Source organism: Dipodomys spectabilis, unplaced genomic scaffold, assembly GCF_019054845.1.
Source record: "Dipodomys spectabilis isolate Male_0828 unplaced genomic scaffold, ASM1905484v1 ptg000034l, whole genome shotgun sequence".
NCBI lineage: Eukaryota > Metazoa > Chordata > Mammalia > Rodentia > Heteromyidae > Dipodomys > Dipodomys spectabilis.
In genome coordinates this window covers 2,207,561-2,228,908 of record NW_024870711.1, presented here as the reverse complement: position 1 = coordinate 2,228,908, position 21,348 = coordinate 2,207,561, and the positions used below count along the sequence as shown (strand labels likewise).

Sequence of the window (21,348 nt, the reverse complement as noted above, 5' to 3'; positions counted from 1 at the left end):
AACAATAAAAAAAAGAGTAATTAAGAGATGTATTGAAGTGTATAGAAATCCTGAAGGACACTGAAGATTCCAATTCAAGTTACTGTCCTTGGCGCAAATTTAATTCAATTGGGAATAGATAAATAAAAATAAAGAAAAAACAAATTCAGAACAGATGTTAGGCAAGCAATTTTTTTCACAGTAAGAATCATAAACATGAAGAACAGCCTTTAAGGCAAAGTTGTCGAGGCAATGAGCATGCAGCTACTAAATAAATAGTTGGATGGCACCACAGGGACAAAGAAACATTAAAATAGTCATTTGGCTGTCCCTGAATATTTTCACCCACACGTTATACCAAGGCATGTGTATTCTGGAATAGCAGCAGGAAGTGTGTATGCGGGTATGTGTCCTATGATATAGAATACATGCAGGACATATATCCTGTGAGTGTATACAACAAAATCCCCTCTCCTCTAATGATATATAGGCTCACAACATGGCAGAAGCTAGTGTCACTTCTGCATGGGGAAGAAAGAGGCTCAGTGCCACGGGAAGAATGTGGGAGGTGGTAGAAAGGCCGGATGTGAGAATTCAATGGCAGAAGAATTTCAGACAACACTGGGAAGAAACAAGAGTCAGGAGGAAAAGATCTAAGCACAGACTGTAGTACTTTAGAGATGATTGTTCCAGCCTTACTCCTCCCCTCCACCCCATTTCATAGCTAGGAAAGAAAATGATAGGGAGACACATATCATGTCTCAAGTGCCATTCCTTACCCAGGAGGAGCCCGGGAGAAGACACAGGGCAGGGATTCCCCAGAGACACGAAGATAAGCATGTTCCTGTGCAGGAACCTGGGTACCTGGCCCCAAGTTGTCCAGGGAAGGGGGCTCTTGAACTAATCCATCTCTCCAAGACATCAGCTGGCTGCAAGCAGCTTTGTGAACTTAAGCCAAAGGAGCAGAGGAATCCCAACTAGAACTTGGTAGGTCTACACTGCAGGAGTGCAAATGAGACTTGCAATCTAGGCAGGCTCTCAAATAGAGTTTGGTGGGTGGAGCTAGGGCTTGAACTCAGGGCTTTGCTAGTTGAGTGCTCTATCATTTGAGCCATGCCACCCATCCTTTTGTTCTTCATTTGTTTTCCAGATCAAATCTCGTGGTAACATGACCTGAAGCGATGATCCAGGTATATACCATCACCTCTGGCCTTCAAGCCATTTTTAAAGGCAAGAAAAAGGCTTCAGCGACTCATTTTAGTCCTGTGTTGGACATAGATGAGCAAAGACCAGAAGCCAGAAATAGTTTCTAATCCTATGTTCTTTCTGATTCTTTGAGCAGACCCCCAACAGTTAAGCCCTGGGCAATGGCATACTCGGGTATGGGACAGCCCAGTAAAAACCCAAGTGATGATCTGGGTCAGTGGAACCCAGTTGGTGTCATGAGACATATTTTGACTTGTCTATTGATCCTTTGGATTACCAGATGATTTATGTATAACATATAATTTAACTTAATTACTTTGAGGGACTACTGATGGAAACAGTTAAGGACCTTCACCTTCCAAGCCTTGATTTTAAGATAGTTCCCCTTGCTCTTTTCTTTTATCTTCAAGAAAAAAAATGACAGATGACAAAAATTAGAAAAATAACAAGATCTTCCTATTTGAGGTTTCCTTGAGGATAAATATCATGAAAGAGACTTGTACCAAGAGGCAATTCATTTACTCATTCACCAAATATTTACTGTGCATATATTATGTGTCCAATATTGTTCTAGGCATGGGGAATATCAGGATGAATAAGAGACAAAGTTTCTGTCCTCACAGAGCTTGTTTTCTCTCAGGAAAGCAAGAAAATCAACTGGTTACATTACCTATTGTTGAGGCAAACTTCTAAAGCAGGAGTGTTTAGCATACCTAAGGAACAACCAGAAAAAAAGTAGAACCAGAGAGTTTCAGATTAATAAGGAGAACCCATAGTGGTGGTAATCAAGTTTGACTGTCAACTTGATTAGACTGAGAAACAGCTAGAGAGAATAATGGAGCACACTTCTAGGAGTATTTATGAGGGAGTTTACAGAAACAAGTGGATCATGGGAGTTCTATCTTCATAAATGGATTAATCCATTGATAGATTAAAAAGATTGAATAAACTATTGGGAAGTGATAACAACTATAGAAGGCCCCTGCCTTACAGGAAATGGCTCACTACAGTTATTTCTTTGAAGGGGATGCTTTGTCTTGGTCCTTTCCTGTCTTCTTCCTGTCCACCATGACAGTGAACAGCTTATTTCTCACATGCTTTCTCAGCTATGTAGCCATTGTGTGGCCATGGGCCCAGAAGCAATGGAACTTGCCTATAATAGCCTGCAAGCTCTGCAACAATGAGCCAATAAACCTTTCCTCCTTCTAAATTGTCTATGTCAGACCTTCTGTCATAGCAACAGGAAAGAAACTAGTACACTATACAATCCTGCTTGCGCATCTTACAATCCACATGCTCTTCTCACCTTGAGGTCACTTGTGTTTCTGTATTAAAGAAGATGATGTGTTAAGATAAAGTGTTGTTATATGGTCATATATGAGATATTATATTGGAAAGATAAGACCCATGTGAAAAAACTCTGAGTAGATTACTAATATTGATATGAAAATGGCCCCAGAGCATAGGCATGTATTATACTCATTAAAGCAAGATAGATAAGAGTCGTAGAATTCACCACAGGGTGCCTCTCCCTGACAGCAGACAGGTAGCACAGCTGTAGGAGTTAGGCAACAGTTAGAAGTAACATATTTGATGGGAACATGGTGATGTGACAGGTATTGAAAGCATAGTGCTAATTAGAAAACTAAAGCAAAGCACAAGACTTGTAGCATTACCACTGGCAGGCACTAAAGATAGTATGAGCCAAATAATGATATGTAGGTTGCACACAGGAAAGGGAGTGAGAGAACAGGTCAAGGGAGTAAATCAAGAAGCAAAGCACACAGCCATGTATTCCCAGCTCTCCATTGTTCCACAGCCCTTGGCCCCTCAAGTCAACCTGAAGTGGAGATCATTAGTAATTAGTGGCTGTAATGGTGACAAGTCACCATTATCAAGGATTATTTTCTTATGTCCAGTGCTTTAGGAGGAAAATACTGCTGGCTACTAGACCCATGTTCGATCTGGTCTTAGAGTCTGTCTCCCATCTTCTAATCCCAAGAGGTATTCTGGGAAACAAAACAGTCCTGTAGTCTCATAAACCCTGGGCATTGAATCCACACTTGGGAGATTTCCCAAGCACATTTGACTATAAGGAGCCCTGTGTTGCTTGGACTAATGCTGTGTTTCTGTATTTGACCAAAGGGGACTCTTCTCTTTTATTTTCTATGTCACAAGTATTATTATTGATGGAAATGGCCCAAAGGACACACTGTGGGAAACACCACATGAGATTGCGGAGTGAGAAGCGGAAGATCCCAAACCCCAGGCTCGCATTCCTCCCCGCCCCTTCCTTGTGCAGACACAGTGAGAAGATGTCATCTGTGAACTGCATCATCTGTGGACCGGCCCTGACCAGACATCCAGTCTGCTAGTATGCTGATCTTGGGCTTCCCAGCTTGCAAACCGTAATAAATACTTTTTCTGTCATGCAGTTATGGTATTTTGCTGGGCAGCCTGAGTGAACTAACACAAGCTCCACCTGAGTATGGTGAAGATGAACTCTCCTTCTCTTTTTTCCCATGTTCCACCATAGAAACCAATTTCATCCTTAGAACTCAAGCCAACATCAGCAATTCATGCTGATTCATTCATCCATACAACTGAGGATTTATTTCCTCAGTTCTGATACCTTTTTTCCTATAAGGCCTCTCCTCTCCTCTCCTCTTCTCTCTTTTCCCCTCTCTTCCCCTCTTTTCCCCCTCCTCTTCCCTCTTTTCTCCCCTCCCCTCCTCTCCTCTCCTCTCCTTTCCTTCCTCTCTCTTCCCCTTCCCTTCCCCTTTCTCCCTTCTCCTCCCTTCTCCTCTTTTTGTTCTCTTTTATTATCCCTATCAGAGTTTGAACCCAAATCCTTGCACTTGCTTGGTTTGCCTGCTTGGCTGGTGCTATACCATTTGAACCATGTTTTCAGGCCAGATTTTTTGTGAGTTATTTTGGAGATGGAGTCTTGTACACTTTTCTGCCTGGGCTGGCTTTAAACTGTGAGCCTCTGGATCTCAGCCTCCTGAGTAGCTAGGATTATAGGCATGTATCACCTGCACCCAGCAGTCCATTACCTACAGCATCCAGTATCCCCATGCAGTCTCCTATCTAAGCATTAACCAGTCCTGCTTGGTCAGAGAGCAGATGAGATCAAGTGCATTCAGGGTGGTATAGCCATAGACATCTACAGGACATTTTATTTTATTTATTTATTTTTGGGTCCGGTCGTGGGGCCTGAACTCTGGGCCTGGGCGCTGTCCCTCAGCTCTTCAGCTCAAGGCTTAGCGCTCTACCACTTGAGCCACAGCGCCACTTCCGGCTTTTTTCTTCTTGCTTATGCGGTGCTGAGGAATCGAATCCAGGGCCTCAGGCATGCGAGGCAAGCGCTCTACCACTGAGCCACCTTCCCAGCCCCTACAGGACATTTTAAAACAAAATTTCTCCCTCTTTTCCTTCCATTTCTCCTAATCCAAGTCACTGCTATCTCACCAGGACTAAAAGAATAATAATGCTGTGTTTGGTTTTTTTGCAAATTCCATTCTTCCTGTGCTTTCTCCTCTCTCAAAATCTGCTCCCGTTTCTTGAGGCAATCCACCCCCTTTGCACCACCCTGGAGTCACTGGCAGCCTGTCCTCTTTATTGATGTCCCAAACACCAGGTTTTCCTAGCACACCCTCAGCTTCTACTCTCCTCCTTTCCATCAAAGCCAACAGCTCTCAATGCCTTCCCAAGCTTAGGTATCCCCACCCTCTCTCCATTATTTGCGTAGGTATTAACCTCTCTCAGGGAACAGGTGCTAAAGCAGGGACTATGAGGAACACAGCATGTGTCCTTCAGCAAATGCGGAAGCCTATGCCTATGAAAGCAGTGAAAAGTGTGTGAGTTAGTAAGTCATCAGACACGGTAAGAAGCTGTACGATGGAAGGACTGGCTGCAGGGAGAGAAGTGGAAATTTCACGAACATGAAAGCCGAAGTCCCAGACAGAGAGCAGGAAATGTATATCAGACACAAGGGCCCCTTGGAAGCTGGTGGGAAAGAGGAAATTTGGGGTGGGAGGAGAGCAGGATGAAAAAGCAGACACATAAATTGTAAAGGGTTTGGCAGAGAGGAGCGAGATAGGAGAAGAAGGAGCTCTGGGTGGCGACCACTGGGAACGTACTACAGCCACTGAATTTATGGACCTGTCAAGCATTTGTTGACAATGGGGTTAGTTTGATCAAAAATGTGCCCACTGGCTTGTAGCCAGCAGGAAGTTGGAGGCATTAGGACCTTGGAGGTCACACATTCCAATCAGAAAATGTGTGGTTCTCAGCCAGGCGCTGGTGGCTCACACCTGTAATCCTAGCTACGCAGGAGGCTAAGATCTGAGGATTGTGGTTCAAAGGCAGTCTGGGCAAAAAAGTATATATGAGACTCTTATCTGTAACTTATCAGCAAAAAGCTAAAGTAGAGATATGGCTAAAGTGGTAGAGTGCTAGCCTGGAGCAAAAAAGTCAAGTGCAAGTGCAAGGCCCTGGTGCGCGCATGTGTACATGCGCGAACACACACACACACACACACACACACACACACACAGAGAAAAAGAAAGATAAAAGAAAAATAAAATAAATGTGCAGTTCTCATTGATCCATTTGGGATCCAGAGCACAAAATGGAGAGTAACTTTCACCTGGAGTTCACTTTTAACGTTTGTAATTGAAAAATAATGGCCTCTGAATCATGGTGAAAAGGGAACCACAAAGTATTGCTGTAACATGTCCTCCAAACTTCAAATGATGGGCTCACTGGGAAAATAGTACAATGGATCCTCAGAAGAAGAAAAACAAGAATTGCTAGCTGATTTAGTAATTCCATTTTCTGACAAGCTACCAAATGAACTGACAGCGGAGTCTTGAAGATATATTTGTACTCTTACAGTTATAACTATATTTTTAATTTTTAATGTACATCTTTTATTGTAGAGATACTGTATAGAGGGGTTACAGTTACATGAGTAAGGTAATGAGTACATTTCCTACCTAGGGTTATTACCCTCTCTTTTGTTTTTTCCCTACCATCCTTCCTTCCCTACCTCCCCAAATCTTTCCTCCCCTGCAAAGTTGTAAAGTTTGTTTTCAACATAGTGTCTTGTGCATCTCATTGTTACAATGGGTCAACATGTATCCTTATTTCAGTATTTTGTTATTTCCCTTCCCCTTCCCAAATTAGAGAAAAATGTATATACAAGATGCAGGGTACCAGAATCAAATACAGTGACAACAGGGGTTATACCATGGGAGAAGAACATACAAAAGAAACAAAAAAAATCACATAGTACATTATGAGTGCATTAAAAACAACAGCAAGAAAGATAAAACCCTTGTGTCCCTATCTTGGGGTTCATTTTGCTTAGCATCATCTTATATGGTCATATACATATACATATATATAGTTTTTGACCTTTTCTGCTTGTCCTAGACATATACTATTTATTTCAAATAAGGGAAACCATGGGACCTATGTTTCTTTGGGCCTGGCTTACTTCACTTAATATAATTTTTTCCAAGTCTTTCCATTTCCTAACAAATGGGGCGGTGTCATTCTTTCTGATGGAGGCATAGAATTCCAATATATATAGTATATACTATATAGTATATACATACATATACTATATATAATACTATTTATACTGTATATTATATGTATAATACTATATATATACAATATATATCACATTTTCTTGATCTATTCATCTACTGAGGGCCATTGCTACATAACTGCATTTCTTTTTTTGAGACAAGATCCTGCAATGTAGCCCTGGCTGGCTTCAAATGGTCGACCCTCCTTCGCCTTAAATAGAAACAAAATCTGTGCTAGAGGCATGGCATAGCAATATAGCACCTATCTAATAAGAGCAAGGCCCTGAGTTCTAACCCCAGTGTCACCAAAAGAATGTGGGTGGAGAGCTTGTGGATGTAGGTCAGTGTGATTCAGTACATAACTAGCATGTGTGACTTTCTGGGTTCCATCCCCAGCATGGGGGGGGAGGGGAGATGGAGTCAGGGAGGAGGGAAATGTGACACATATTAACTGAAATAAGCCAAAATTGTGTGATTCCACTTACATTGGTCCCTAGAGAGTGGGATGGGAGTGGCCAGGGACTGGTGGGGGAGGGCAGTGATCAGGATAAAATTTCAGTTCTAGATATGAATTTCTAGATATGAATGATACTCTAGATATAGAATGATATTCTAGATATGAATGGTGGCAGTGCCATGGTCACCATGGTCACACAGAGGCCCACTAACTTTAATCCTGCTACATTGTGCCTCCCCAAATTGGTTAAGATGGTAAACGCTATGTTATCTTGATGGTATGGATCTGACCAAGAAGCAGGTGCCTCAGCCCCCTACTATGGAGGGTGATATGCCTCCTTCGAGTCACTTTGTTGGCATATGAACTTGAAACCTTTATTCTGGGGCTATATGTGGTTTCTTGAGCCTTAACTCCCTGGTGTGGACTTGGAGAAGGACAGCATTCAAGACCCCAGGTGTTGAATGGAGATTAAAGATAAAGCACCCAGTGGGCTCCCAGGCTGAGGAAGATAAGGGTGGGAGGCTTTCCCCCCTCATGGGATGGTCTGGGCGACCCTAAACTGTAACAGAGAACTTGAAGACTCCTTTAACAAGCAGCAGCTAGGGATCTTTGGGCTGGGGTCTTTTGGAAGAGATCAACAAGAGCAAATTGTCTGGCAGTGAAACCAAAGAGAGAAAACTTGGGCTGGGGTTGAGCTCTGTGGTAGAATGCTTGCCTATGCTGTGCAAAGCCCTGCTTTGCTCTCCAGCACTGACAGAGATACAGGGAGGTAGGGTAGGAGAGAGAGGGAAAAGGAGAAGAGAGAAAGGACCTTCAAGCCATTGAACAACCGCCTCTTCGGTGGTTAATGAGCAGCCATGCACCTGCCACCACCACATTAGCCATGCAGAAGAGGGAGGAGCTAGGTTCTTTGCCACAGTGATCCTGTTGTGAAAGATGTTCGTGCTGATTCCATCTCTGAATGGCCACTTCCTTGAAGGCTAAGTAGCTCCAAGAAGTGGCAACGGGGGTTGTAAGACAAAAGCACTCAGTCACCACACGTACCTCGCATGCAATGACAGGCCACCCATCAGCCAAAGTTCAGGATGTAAGACAGTAGATTCCTCTTTTAGCAGATGCAAAAAGCAGAACCACCTACTAACAGTGCCTTTTTTTGGTGGTTAATGTGAGGCCTGGAGAACAGGTCAGAGTCAAGTCCCCACACAGAGGCCAATAGATTGTGTGCTGTAGTTAGGGCAGAACAACTTTACTCTGGATTGCAAGGTCCTTGCAGTTGGAGACGAAGATGGGGGAAATGTCATTAAGAACATGATCTTGAGATTCGAAGAATAATCAAGGAACTTATTTTAGTAGTTAAGTTTCTATTATCTGCCCCAGGCGTGTAGGCATCATAAAACTTGGTGGTGCCTTTCCAGGGAATTACTTTGTGTGCATTGCTAGAGAAATGTTCCACAAAAGACTGATCAGGACTAATTGGAATGCATAGTAAACAACCCAGACTCAGAGAGACTTAAAAGAAGGAAGGAGACTTCATTCCAGTGTAGAGAAGAGCTTTGGTTCAGAATTTGATGCAATTTCAAATGTGTATAGGACAGTGCATGACCATGGTTGAACGTTTACACTAATATTTGCAATGGTTTTGTTAGTCCAATAGCCTCCTTTCATAGATTAGCATGCTCTTTCCCTAGGCAACGCTAGTAAAGGCAGTAAATGATTAGTCCCTACCCAGAGGGTAAGGACTCACCACCGAAGGCTCTCCTTTGGGATAACTACCACCATATAATGCAGCAAGATCCCCTAAACCTCACATGTCATATGGGTCACCTGAGAGGGAAACTATAACCCTATAAAGCAACAACATTCCCCAAATCTCAGAGGTTACAAAAGGTCACCTTCTCTGTTGTGAGAAGGGGTCTGCCAATCCCTTTACTGGCAATAAATCTTTTCTGTGTACCTTGTACCTGGATGTCTGAATGGTTTTCTGGCAAAGTCTAATTTGCTCTAACAGCTTTCATTTTAGACATTTAGATGCTGTCATTTATCTTTTGACCAGTGTGAGTAATAAGGGTTAGAACTATTGATTTATATTATTAATTATTCAAGTTTCTTTCTTCTTTCTTTCTTTCTTTCTTCCTTCCTTCCTTCCTTCCTTCCTCCTTCCTTCCTTCCTTCCTTCCTTCTTCCTTCCTTCCTTTCCTTTCCTAGTGTTTTGTTGATAGAGGGTTTCACTATATAATGTAGACTGGCTTCAAACCAGTTAATCACTGGTGGCTTATGCCTGTAATATTAGCTACCCAGGAGGTTGTGATCTGAAGATCGTGGTTCAAAGCCAGCTAGCCTGAGCAGGATAGTCTGTGAGCCTCCAATTAACTACCAGAAAACCGGAAGTGGTGCTGTGGCTCAAAGTGGTAGAACACTAGCCTTAAGCAAAAAAGCTCAGGGACAGTGCCTAGGCCCTGAGTTCAAGCCCCATGACTGACAGACAAACAAACAAACAAACAAAAAACCCAACTTGAGATCCTCCAGCCTCAGTCTCCTCGGTGCTGACATTACAGATACAGTGTGTGCTACCGTATCTGGCTCATTCATAGGTTTCTGAAAACTTGAGTCTCTGCCCATAAAATAGTGCTTAAGTAGAAAATTGAAGCTCTATGTGATTGAATGTTTGCTGCTTCTTTGGATTTTGTAATGATTGTTTATTTAAAATTGGAAAACAGAGGTAGAATATCATTCTCTTTGGATCAGGTTAGAATCCTGTTTGCGTCCTCAACGAGGGGTAAGAGGCACAAGAACTTGGTAAATGTGTGTGTGTAATTTTTGAGGTGGTGCCATTCTTTTTTCTTCCCCCACAAAATTTCTTGACAAAAGATCTCTGCATAAAAGCATGTGTTCTCAAGACTTGTTTCCAAGAGAGAGAACACCCTGACAAATGTCACAAAGATTCATGACTATTACAAATGACTCTATTATGCATTTTGCATTGAACAACTTGGAGTTCTTGCAGGTACTATTCAATTAAATATAGAAGTTTTTGATTTGCACTTATTACTAGAAATAGAGCTTTTATGTAACTTTAATTTGAGACATTCTATTGTTTGGGAACACAGCTGTGCAGGTTGTCATTTAGGGGATAAAGAAGTTATTGATGCTGTATTTGATTGTCACTGATGGGGAATGAGCTTCCTCCCACCTTGAACCTGACACACTCTTCTTTGATGTTGGTTTTGGATAGAAACATCAAGACTGCAAAAGTGCAAATCTGTCGCTGATTCTCCAGCTTCTGTGGCCCTCCAGACATCCTTGCCAACTGCTTCGTCTCCACCTGCAGTCCTAACCCTGGGCCAGAAACTAGAAGCATCCTGGCAGGGCATTCAGAGACCCAGCTTCTAAGACTACACATGTTCCAGCCAGAGTGGAAATTGTTCTCTCAAGTGGTACTGGGCATGGGTCTGGATCCCGAGGCCTTGTGCTCCCATCAGACTCCCCTGTCAGGATTCAGAGGTCTCTTAGGTCACCTGTCATTGAGGCCTAATGTCCAAACCAAGCCTCCTTGAGGGCTTCTTGACTGGTCATCTGACTGTTACCCTGCTGGCAGCTCTCTGATGGCAGCTAGCTCCTAGAATGTCCACTGTGACCCATGTTCGCCACAATAGGAAGTTGCCAACTTCTTACTGTTTACACCATACTTTATCCATCAACTGGAACTAGCTCTGTCCACGGCCTGGTTGATTTTCCATCTCTGGCCCACCCTAGTGAATGGGGGCATTTTTAGGCCATTCCCTCCTGTCCCACTGGGAGTAAGTATTCATCTGGGTGGCCCTCTCAGACACAGGCTAGCCATATTCATCCTTTAGATGCAATGCGAAAATCTTTCCAAGAAAGGATTTGAATGCTCAGTTCGTATATTTTTTGCATGCTGCTGCACTTGGAAGATTAAAGACTAAGGTAGGAGGCAATTGCAATGATAGTTGGAGCTGTAATTTTGAAGAACAAGTGGTAGATGCTATGGGATAGAGGTCAGGGGGTCAAGGCAGCTGCAGAATGGGGTCACTGAGAAGAGAACTGGGATAAGAACCTAACACACACACACACACACACACACACACACACAAAATCAAACAAGCAGGACATGGTATTGTGTGGCTGTAATACAAACTACTCAAGAGTTGGGAGAAGAGGACTGAGGCTAGCCTGAGCAAAGCTAGCAAAGTCCTGTCTAAAAAACAAAATACAAACAAAAGGGCTAGGGGGATGGTTCAAGTGGTAGAGGGCATGCCTAGAGAGAGCAAAGCCCTAGACTCAATCTCCAGTATCAATATACATGCAGACAAAAAAAAGAATACAGAGCAAAAGAAAAAAAGCAACAGAATGGTACCATAGAATAAAAGGTTAAATAGTTTCGTCCTTTGTGAGCTAGCATGGCTCCTATGTGATGGCAATCTCTCCCCCTCCCCACCTCCCTGCCCTTCCAGCAGAGTACATCTCCCTGCTCCGACAGTATCAGGCTTGGCCTAGGGACATGCTCTGGGCTCACAGTGCACCTCCTGCCCTGAGTCTGGGTTTGGCCAGGTAACTTGATTTAATCACTAGGATGTCAGCTGATCTGGTACAGTGTGTTTCTTGCTTGCCTTTTTCTTCTATATTTAAAAACATTTCCTATTAGCCTCGATTAGTTGTATAACGGGGCTACAGTTCTGCATGGCCATAGATGCATACGCTGTACCTTCTTCCTCCACTATTCCCCTTCCCAAACCATTCATCACAGGCTTCTTCATTCCATTTTCACACATATATATCAAGTGTTTTTTTTTCTTCTGGTTCCAGTTCTGGGGCTTGAACTCGGGGCCTAGGTACTCTCCCTAAGCTTTTTGTTTGTAGAGCTAGTGCTCTACCACTTGAGCCACAGCTCCACTACCATCAAGTATTTTGACCCTCTCATTCACCTTCTTCTTCCCACTAGTTCCCCCACCCTGGACAGGTCCTGCTGTCCATTCCTATTCTCCTTTTTGTCATGGGATGCTAATTGTTCAAAGGAGTTTCATACCATGGGATTTCACACATGTGTATACAATAATTTAACCAGTTTGAACTCCTCCTTAAGTCTTTGCCTGTACCAAAGAAGATCCTTCCCTGGGGAGCCTCCCCTTCCACAGAGGCTGAGAATTGCAGGAGCAGGAGTATACATATGAGACCACCCCTCCTGACACAGCAGGAAGTCCAGAGAAGCTATGTGCAGTTTAAACCAGTCAGATCCAGCTAATCCTTAGACACACAATAAATCATCAATTGCAGTTAAGATCACTCTGAAGCACTGACAAACTAATATGGACAGCATCAAATATTGCATGCTAATTTATTAGTATTTTAGGACTATATAAAAACCAGTGTAGGGGCTGGGAAGGTGGCTCAGTGGTAGAGTGCTTGCCTTGCATGCATGAGGCCCTGGGTTTGATTCCTCAGCACCACATAAGCAGAAAAACCCAGAAGTGGCACTATGGCTCAAAGTAGTAGCCTTGAGCTGAAGAGGGACAGTGCCCAGGCCCAAAGTTCAGGCCTCACAACTGGCAAAAGAAAAAGAAAAACAAACAAACAAAAAAACAGTGTAGGTAGAAGCATTTGGCCAAGAGTATACCTCTCCTGGGTAGGGTCATTTACTGAGACTATGATTCAGTACCTTTACAAATAAGAAATAAGAGAATAGAAGTCCAAAATCCTATAACAGACAGACTTCCAGTTAAGATGATCACAATCCAATGGAATTTTAATGCAGCTACCAAAAAATACTATGGACAGGGCACAGTAGTTCACATCTGTAATCCCAGTAACTTGGGAGACCGAGATCAGGAAGATTATGGTTCAAGGCCAACCTGGGCAAAAAGTTAACAAGACCCAACCTCAATAAATAAGCCAGGAATCAGTTGGTGTCCATAATCCCAGCTATATAGGTGGGAAAATCACGATCCAAGGTTGGCCCTCTGCAAACGCAAAAGATCTAATGTAAAGAAATAACAAAGAGCATAAAGGCTGAGGCTCAAGTGGTAGATCCCCTGACTAGCAAACACAAGACCTTGATTTCAAACCTCTGGAGAACCAAAGAAAGAAAAGAAAATGCTATTAAATAACACCCCATATCTGAGTAGAAGCTGTGTAAAACAGAATACCGTGATGAGGACTCTAGTGTGGAAAGACTTACGTTAAAATCCACTCAAGCCTGTAAAGTCTCTAATAGAGAAAGTAGTCTGACCATGGGCTTATTCGTCAGTTCTGGGGTTTCAGAAAAAAAGGATATTGCTCTGAAGCATGAAAGAGAAAATTCAAGAGAAATAAAGGGAAGAATTGAATCGTTTTTAAATGGCCAAGAGCAAGGGTGATATATGCTGCAGCATAACCAGGAAGTCTTTGTTTACACTGTTATCCTATGTAGTTATTAATAACACTTCCTTCCGCTTGAAACGGGTGCTGGGCCAAGTAAGATGTAGATAAATGAAAGGTAAGACGTTCATGGGCTGTCAAAGCCAGCTGGCTGTTTGCCACAGAGTGTGGAGGTTGTCACGTTCTGTACAGCACAATGCCTGCCAGGATGGTGTGAAGTGACTGAGACCAACAGCCAGGGTCTCTCAGGCTAGCACCAAGCCTCTCTGAACAACCCTGAAGGTTTTCTCTAGGAATCTTGCCTGAACTACAGGGCGCCCTCTTTTGTGGACTCTCAACAAGAGTTAGAGAATCAGCCCAGGTGCCTATTGACAGATGAATAGACAAAGAAAGATAGAAAATTGAGGTTTATTTGGCCATAAAGAAGAATGAAATTATGCCATTTTCAGGGAAATGGATGGGACTGGAGCTAATTACATGAAGCAAAATAAGCCAGACTCAGAAAGACAAGTATCAAAATCGATTTTCTTATATGAGGAACCTAGATTTTAAAAAGAGAGAGACATGGAAGTGGCGCTGTAGCTCAAGTGGTAGAGCACTCGCCTTGAGCTGAAGAGCTGAGGGACAGCGCCCAGGCCCAGAGTTCAAGCCCCACGACCGACAAAAAAAAAAAAAAGAGAGAAACATGGAAGTAGAAGGGAAACTATTGGGAAGGGGGAAGGGAATCTGTAGGAGGGAGAAGGGGAGAGGAGAAAATGACGGGGATATGAATATATATGATCAAAGAACATTGAACACATGCATATGAAGATGTTACAACGAAACACTTAAAATACACTAAAAATCTAAATTTGAAAGAAACTATCCCAAAGGAGTGAATAGAAACATAAGTAACATTCCTATTCTTATTATTTCTGCCACATCAACTCAATGTGCAGAAATGCAAGCATATAGAATAAAAGCTGAGTTTCCTTACCCACACAGACGCCCAAATCGTTTCCTGAGTTCCATTTGGCTTTCCCAAAAACCCTGCAGAAAACACATACTACAGTAAGAATGATTGAGCAAACTTTCAACTTCTCAAATTTACTCAGGAAAAAGAACTCTAGAAAGGCAAGGGCAAAATTACATAAACCATAAAAAAGAATTCAAGCTATATTGCTTTCAAGTACTGCAGAATATTGGATAAACAAGAGGCTTTAAAAAATATTGCCAACCTAAACTCTTCAGCAGCTCCATTTTAATGGGAGAAAGAGATCACTAGTGCTTAAACTATTGTGCCTAACTGCTACTAAAACATGCGCAGAACCTCCCCGCCTCCCCCCTTCCCCATTAATGTGGCTCAGATCATTCTTTGGCCAAGTTCCTTTCCTGGTCCCTAAATGTGTAAACTTCTGAGTCTATCAGAATTATCACCAGTTAAGAATTCTTTCCAACTAAGCTACATTTTTAACTAAAACCAACATATTCAAAGTATAACATTACTTTAGATTGACTCCACATAGGATAAAACATGGGCATATTTTCATAGTGGAGTTTACCAGAAGGTATATGTGGGACAAAGTGGGTGGAGGATCAGAAAAATTCTTGTACTGTGAAGGTGGCAAATGCAGGGGACACTTGAGGACATCACATGAGTTGGGGCTCCAAAAAATTTCAATATGGCGGAGTGATGTATATATGAAAGTACACATGGATGCGTTGGGTGGGAAGCGCTGGATTTGTGTTGGGGTAGGGTGTACAAGGGTATATATGATAAATAAGTGTAGTGTGAGAGGAGAGCTGAGGGTTAGATGAAGTGGGTGTCCTAAATGGCAATAGACCCCACTGCCATTAAATCCACTGAATTCTCCAGGCTTAGTTTGCCATATACCAAGGAATATAAAAATAGTCACTGAAGGGACTACATTCTAGCAAGTTCTAGAAAGAACTTGGCAGGATCTGTGCACACAAGGATGGGCTGAAAAGGAGTATCTGGGGAAATGTTCAAGAGGTGACAGCTCTGTGTTCTCCTCATACCCTGAGTTACATTGTTTTTGTTCAAAATGTGGAGTCTAAATCCATTACTCAACTCAGTACCCAGGATGGTTGCCCCCAGCAAAAGGTGACATTCATTTCTTGTTTCCTATCTGACACTTCTAACATCCTTCACACTTGCTTCAAGGATCTGCAGGAAGCCTTAAGGAGAGAGTTGTTTTGGACTCTCTAGACACGCCAGAGAACAAGATGTGGAGTGAGGGGGCTAGGGAGTTAAGATCCTGGGAGCAAGCAATCAACATGACAAATACTGGAGAGGGATGAGAGCAGACAAAGAGACCAAAATGATAGAAAAGAAATTTAAGCGAGGGAGATCAAGAGGCAAAAATAGCTACAGTTATTTTGGGCGGAGAGCCAAGGAGCTGCCTTTCCAGGGGGCAGGGAGAAGGGGGTGTCCTGAAGAACCATTAGATGGTCATTATCAGGGTTAGTCCAAAACTAGTCTTTTCCTGCTTTGTGTGGCTTTTCACACACACACAATCCAATCTCTTGGCTCCTGATATTGCTCTACTGGCAGTGTCCCTGTGAGTTAGGAGGAAAAACCAACAGGCTTCTGAGAAAACCCAATGTGAGAAAAAAATAACTTTCAAAGATAGAGACCAGAGTCCCTATCTACAAGTGCCTCCTGGGCTGTTTCTGTGACATGTCACTCTGGCAAATTGAAGACAGTTTACTTAAAGCAGGGTTTCTGTAGCAGAGCCAGACACCCTTTCTGACTTTTTATTTCTGTCATCCTATAGCCATTCTCCCTGTAATCCTGGCACAGATCGAAGGCTCGTGTTTAACTCCTTTTGCCTTGAATTCTCATCACCATCATTCCCAATTTTGCCCAGGTTCTTTTTTGAGTTTTTCTTCAGTCATGGGGCTTGAACTCAGGACTGGGACACTGTTCCTGAGTTTTTCCACAAGGCTAGTACCCTACCACTTTGAACAACAGCTCCACTTCCAGTTTTCTGGGTGGTTAATTGAGGATAAAAGTCTCACAGAACTTCCTGCTCAGGCTGACTTTGAGCTGCAATCCTCAGAACTCAGTCTCCTGAGTAATTAGGATAATAAGTATGCACCACTGGTGCTCAGCCCATGTTCTTTTTCTTGTGGCTGTCATCATTATCCTGTAACAAGCCTTTACCACTTCAGCCTGGATGGATTCTGTAACTCTAACCTAAACTGTTGGTGGCCCTTGGCAGGGGAATCTTGCATTCCCATGGACCTCACTTCAGAATGATGGAACATGAACAGCTCTGAGTTTGTCTTTCAGAGTGTGAGTAAACAAATGACATATTACCATACTTCCCAGTGTTCTCTACCTCTTAGCTTCCGGCGGGTACAGGCTAGTGGACACTCTAGCTGTCATTCTAACGACGTGGCACACACATAGAGCTCCTCCCCTGGTGTCTGTGCTTCTCCCACAGCTGCCTCCACTCTGACAGTTCTCCATCCTGTCTATAGTAAGACCATAGCCCCCATCTCCACTACCCAATCCTGCTTTGGTGCTGTATAATGCCATTCAGTGGTGCACTTGAGAGTGTAAGTAACCTGAATTCTAAGGCATGGGTAATTAGACACTCAACAAAAAGAGTTTGTGCTAGTTCTGACCAGCAGATTCCAGAACAATGATGAAGAAATGTCCATGCAGTGATATCTCATTTTGTAATTTAATATTAAATAAGTCATGATCCAGTACCATCATGGGGTGAGCACTGGGTTAACTGACACAAGGTTAAACCCTAAGTGTCTCCCCCAACCTCCACACTTATAGGTTCAGATTGGCCAAGGGCTATCTTAAGGGAGTTACAGGATGATAAACAACGGCATAATCCAAGAGGTAGATAACAAGGAAAATCAGGAAGTACTGAGGTAGGCAGTTTTGGTAACAAATATAGGGTGCCAGGAATCACAGAGAAACAGAGACTCCTCCTGTCTTTGGACAGGATTACTGCAGAAGGTCAAACACTCACACATATACAACCTGGGTTTACCACTGCTGTCATTCACACACTAGTCAAATCTACATGAGCCAGGCACAGTCCCACGGGGCGAGGGTTCTCACAGATTTGTAGTGAATGAATTAAAGGGTCCAGCATATTGATGGCTGACAAGAGAGAGAGCATTGTCAGCACAGTAGACAATGGCTCATTACATCACATAGCACCTTCACACACAAACCACTTGGGGTGACCTAGAGAAGACCAGTTCTTCATGGGGGAAGGCCTGTACAAAGCCCAGTGAGTTCATGCCTTACCTGGTGGAAAAACATCAGGTTTCCAATGAAAGGAGATGGCTTGGGATGTCTGATGCCCAACTTCTCCAGTCTTGAGAATGCTGATGTGGAATACCTGGAAGGAAGAAACAAATTTTAAAAGCTAGGAAACTGGCCAGGCACTGGTGGCTCACGCCTGTAATCCTAGCTACTCAGGAGGCTGAGATCTAAGGATCACAGTTCAAAGCCAGCTTGGGAAAGAAAGTCCATATGACTCTCATCTCCAATATACCACCAGAAAACTGGAAGTGGTGCTGTGGCTCAAGTGGTAGAGCACTAGCCTTGAGCTGAAGAGCTAAGGGACTGCACCCAGGCCCAGAGTTCAAGCCCCACAACCACCACCAACAACAACAAAAAGGGAGGAAACTGAAGATTCTGTTCATGTGTTGGCCCTATTAAGAACTGGAAGAATTGAATTCACTGGAAGTATAGAGTAAAGATAGAAGAGTAATTCCCAGTGAACACGATTAAGGAGCAGAGGGAGAGTCGTTGTGGTGTACAACAAGAGTAACAAAAAGAATAACTCAGTCAGAAATTCCTGAGTGATGAGCCAGAGACCAGCGATCTGAAAACCTCAGAGTTGGGAGATGCCTTAGGGATGAAGTAGCTTGACTGCCTCTCCCCACACCCAGAAGCCCATCATGATCTTCACAAACATATCTCATCCCAGCTCAGATTTGCCTCTATCATGAGCAATTGCTTAGAAGGCTCAGTGATGAACTGACAATTGTTTTCCATAGAAAATAATTAAATACTAGAGAAGGAGACAGAGCCTGGCACTGGTGGCTCATGCCTATAATACTAGGAGGCTGAGATCTGAGGACTGTGGTTCGAGCCAAACTGGGCAGGAAAGTCTGTGAGACTCTTATCTCCAATTATCCACCAGAAAACAGGAGGTAGAGCTACAGCTCAAAGTGATAGAGTACTAGCCTTGAACAGAAAAGCTCAAGGACAGTGCCCAAGCCCCGAGTTCAAGCCCCACAACCAACCGAAAAAATAAACTAAGGAGATGGAAGCACACCTTGGAGAGCAGACCAGACAATATCACCAACCTCTGTTAGTTCTTCCCCCGATCCCCCCTCCCCCAGCTTGCAACCATATGAGAAACAGACTTTCTTAATCAAAAACCAGGAAGTGTGGTCTGACAGACTTCCGTGCCACTTTCCAAGAGAAAGCAGCAGTACAGTATGGCTGTCAAAACATTGGAATTACTAGGATATTTCAGCAGTTTATGGGAAGAGAAGAATAACAGGAGTTAAAGCCTGGCTTAGAAAACCATGGCCATATGGCCCTGATCCCTAACCAGCCAGCCAATTAGGTCAAAAGTTCAGTTAGTTCAGAAAAATTAATGAGTCAAACTGAGTGTTTAGCATCATGCAGAGATCAGCCAAAGCACAATTTAGAGACTGGGAAAAACAACAGAGAAGAACTCCACAGACTGGCTTCTAAAGGGAACGGAACTCCACAAAACTTAGTGGTAAGAATCCACTCATTTATTACCTGCAGTCTAAGAAGCAGCACTTACAATATAGGGACATTTCTGCACATTATTAAACATTCAGACCAAGGGCAAGACAGCGTGGGTGTGGGTTTGTATTCTTCTAGGCAATGGGTCTCCATTTGCAGAGGCCATAGGAGAGAATCAAACAGGACAGAAGGGGGAAGCAGACTCCTCTGCCAGAACCACTAAGAGTTCCATCATCTGAGGACATTGTTAGGATGGAATGAATTCCCAGGACATCACACTGAAGTCCAAGTTCAAGTGTCATTACAAACCACAGCACAGCCTCCTGTGAACGATGCGGATTAGTCATGCCAACGTTCCTCTCCACGCACATGTGCACCAGCACAGTGGGCAAAAGTTACTCTTTCAAGTAGGTGATGGTATTTTAAACGATGGCCCTTATACCCAATGAGAGGGATCAAAGAAGACTTACAGCATCTCCCTTACCACCTCTCTAACAACCTCAAACCAGGAGTCTAGGTATATTTTTTCCATCAGTTTCTGTGAATTATTTTCTAAATGGAACCTCGGATAGAGTAAAAGAGAAATATGAAGATCTTGAGCCACATAATTACATCTTAATTTTTGTAATTAGATGTCTTGATTGTCTAATTAAAGGACAAGACGTCTGTGTCTAATTATACATGCTAATTATTATGCAAGCCCATGCCCTAATTATGTAACTCCACTTACAAGAACACTGCCCATGTGTCTCTGCACAAAATTCAGACATCTTTTTTCCCCCAAACATATGGCAACAGCAGAGAATGTCCTGGGCCTAACCACAGATTTTAGGGCAGAATGTGAGTGTCTTCTGCTAGGAATTGGCCAAGTATCATCACCAGTCACCAGAGTCTCACCACCCAAACCTGCCGGGGAAGATCCTCCTCACCAGGTTTACAGGCAACCTGCACAGTAAGTTCGCTTAGTCTCATTCCCACTTCCTTCCCTGCCCCCTTGTTTCATGTTCTTTGGATTCAGGTTCTTAACTCCAAATTCATGGACTCTACCTGTGATGGGTTGGTAAGTTCAAAATGATCATTTGATACTCTTAGGAAAGGAACCTAAAGGCACAATGCCTGAACTCTAGGAAATGGAAACAGAGGATTTTTATTTTATTGCTGCTTTTGTTTTCTCTTCTTTTTGTCTTGCTTGTTTATTATCTGTCTTTGGGAGGGGAAGGGAAGGAAAGCACAGAAATGAAGGGACCAAGGGTAAACAAAGGTAGCAGTGGTACTCACTAGACACTGTGTCAAAAACCAACTATACAACACATAGATAGGGATGGGAGGGAAAAAACTGGGAGAGAGTGAAGGAAGGAGCGACATTGTCCAAAAAGAAATATACTCTTTACCTGACTTATATAACTGTAACCCTTCTGTACATCACCTTTTAATAACAATAATTTTTTTAAAGACAACTTCAAAATCTAACCCTCAGGAACTTCAGAATGACCATCTTATTCAGAAATAGGGTTGTTGCAGATGTAATTAGCTAAGATGAAGTCATATGGAAGTAGAGCATATGTCTAATGCAGTGGCAAAGGTCTTTCTAAGAAGACGCTCTGGAGAAGACAAGACACACGGAGGACACCAAGCAACTATGAAGGCAGCAAGAGGAATAACTGTCTGCAACCAGCTAGGGGAAGCCAAGGAAGGAACAGGATCAGGGTATGTGTGGCCTTGCTGACACCTAGATTTCTTGGCTTTCCAGACACGTCTGGAAACTGATCCTAGGGATACTTATGATTGAGTTTTAGAGAGTCAGTGAAAAACCTTAATGTTTTTTCCTCCTGTTACTTTAAAAATCACCATTGTAAAACGAGTTTCTCTTTTATGTCACTAAGTTCGTTGTCATCCAAAAATGTACAGGTGGTGTGGGATGCAACTGGGAAAAGCAGGTAATGTACAATCATCCTCGATCAGCATGGTGT

The 21,348-nt window shown here is 43.0% G+C and overlaps 1 protein-coding gene across 1 annotated transcript in view; it reads right to left on the bottom strand.

Annotated features, from left to right (window-relative positions):
* Positions 1-21,348, bottom strand: part of Tbxas1 (thromboxane A synthase 1) — a 140,851-nt gene that overhangs the window by 95,912 nt on the left and 23,591 nt on the right. Inside the window, exons 2-3 of the mRNA XM_042677300.1 lie at positions 17,894-17,987; positions 14,591-14,643 (exon numbers count right to left, since the gene is read on the bottom strand). Of these exons, the coding sequence (XP_042533234.1) occupies positions 14,591-14,643; positions 17,894-17,987 (147 nt within the window). The remainder of the gene's footprint in view (positions 1-14,590; positions 14,644-17,893; positions 17,988-21,348) is intronic.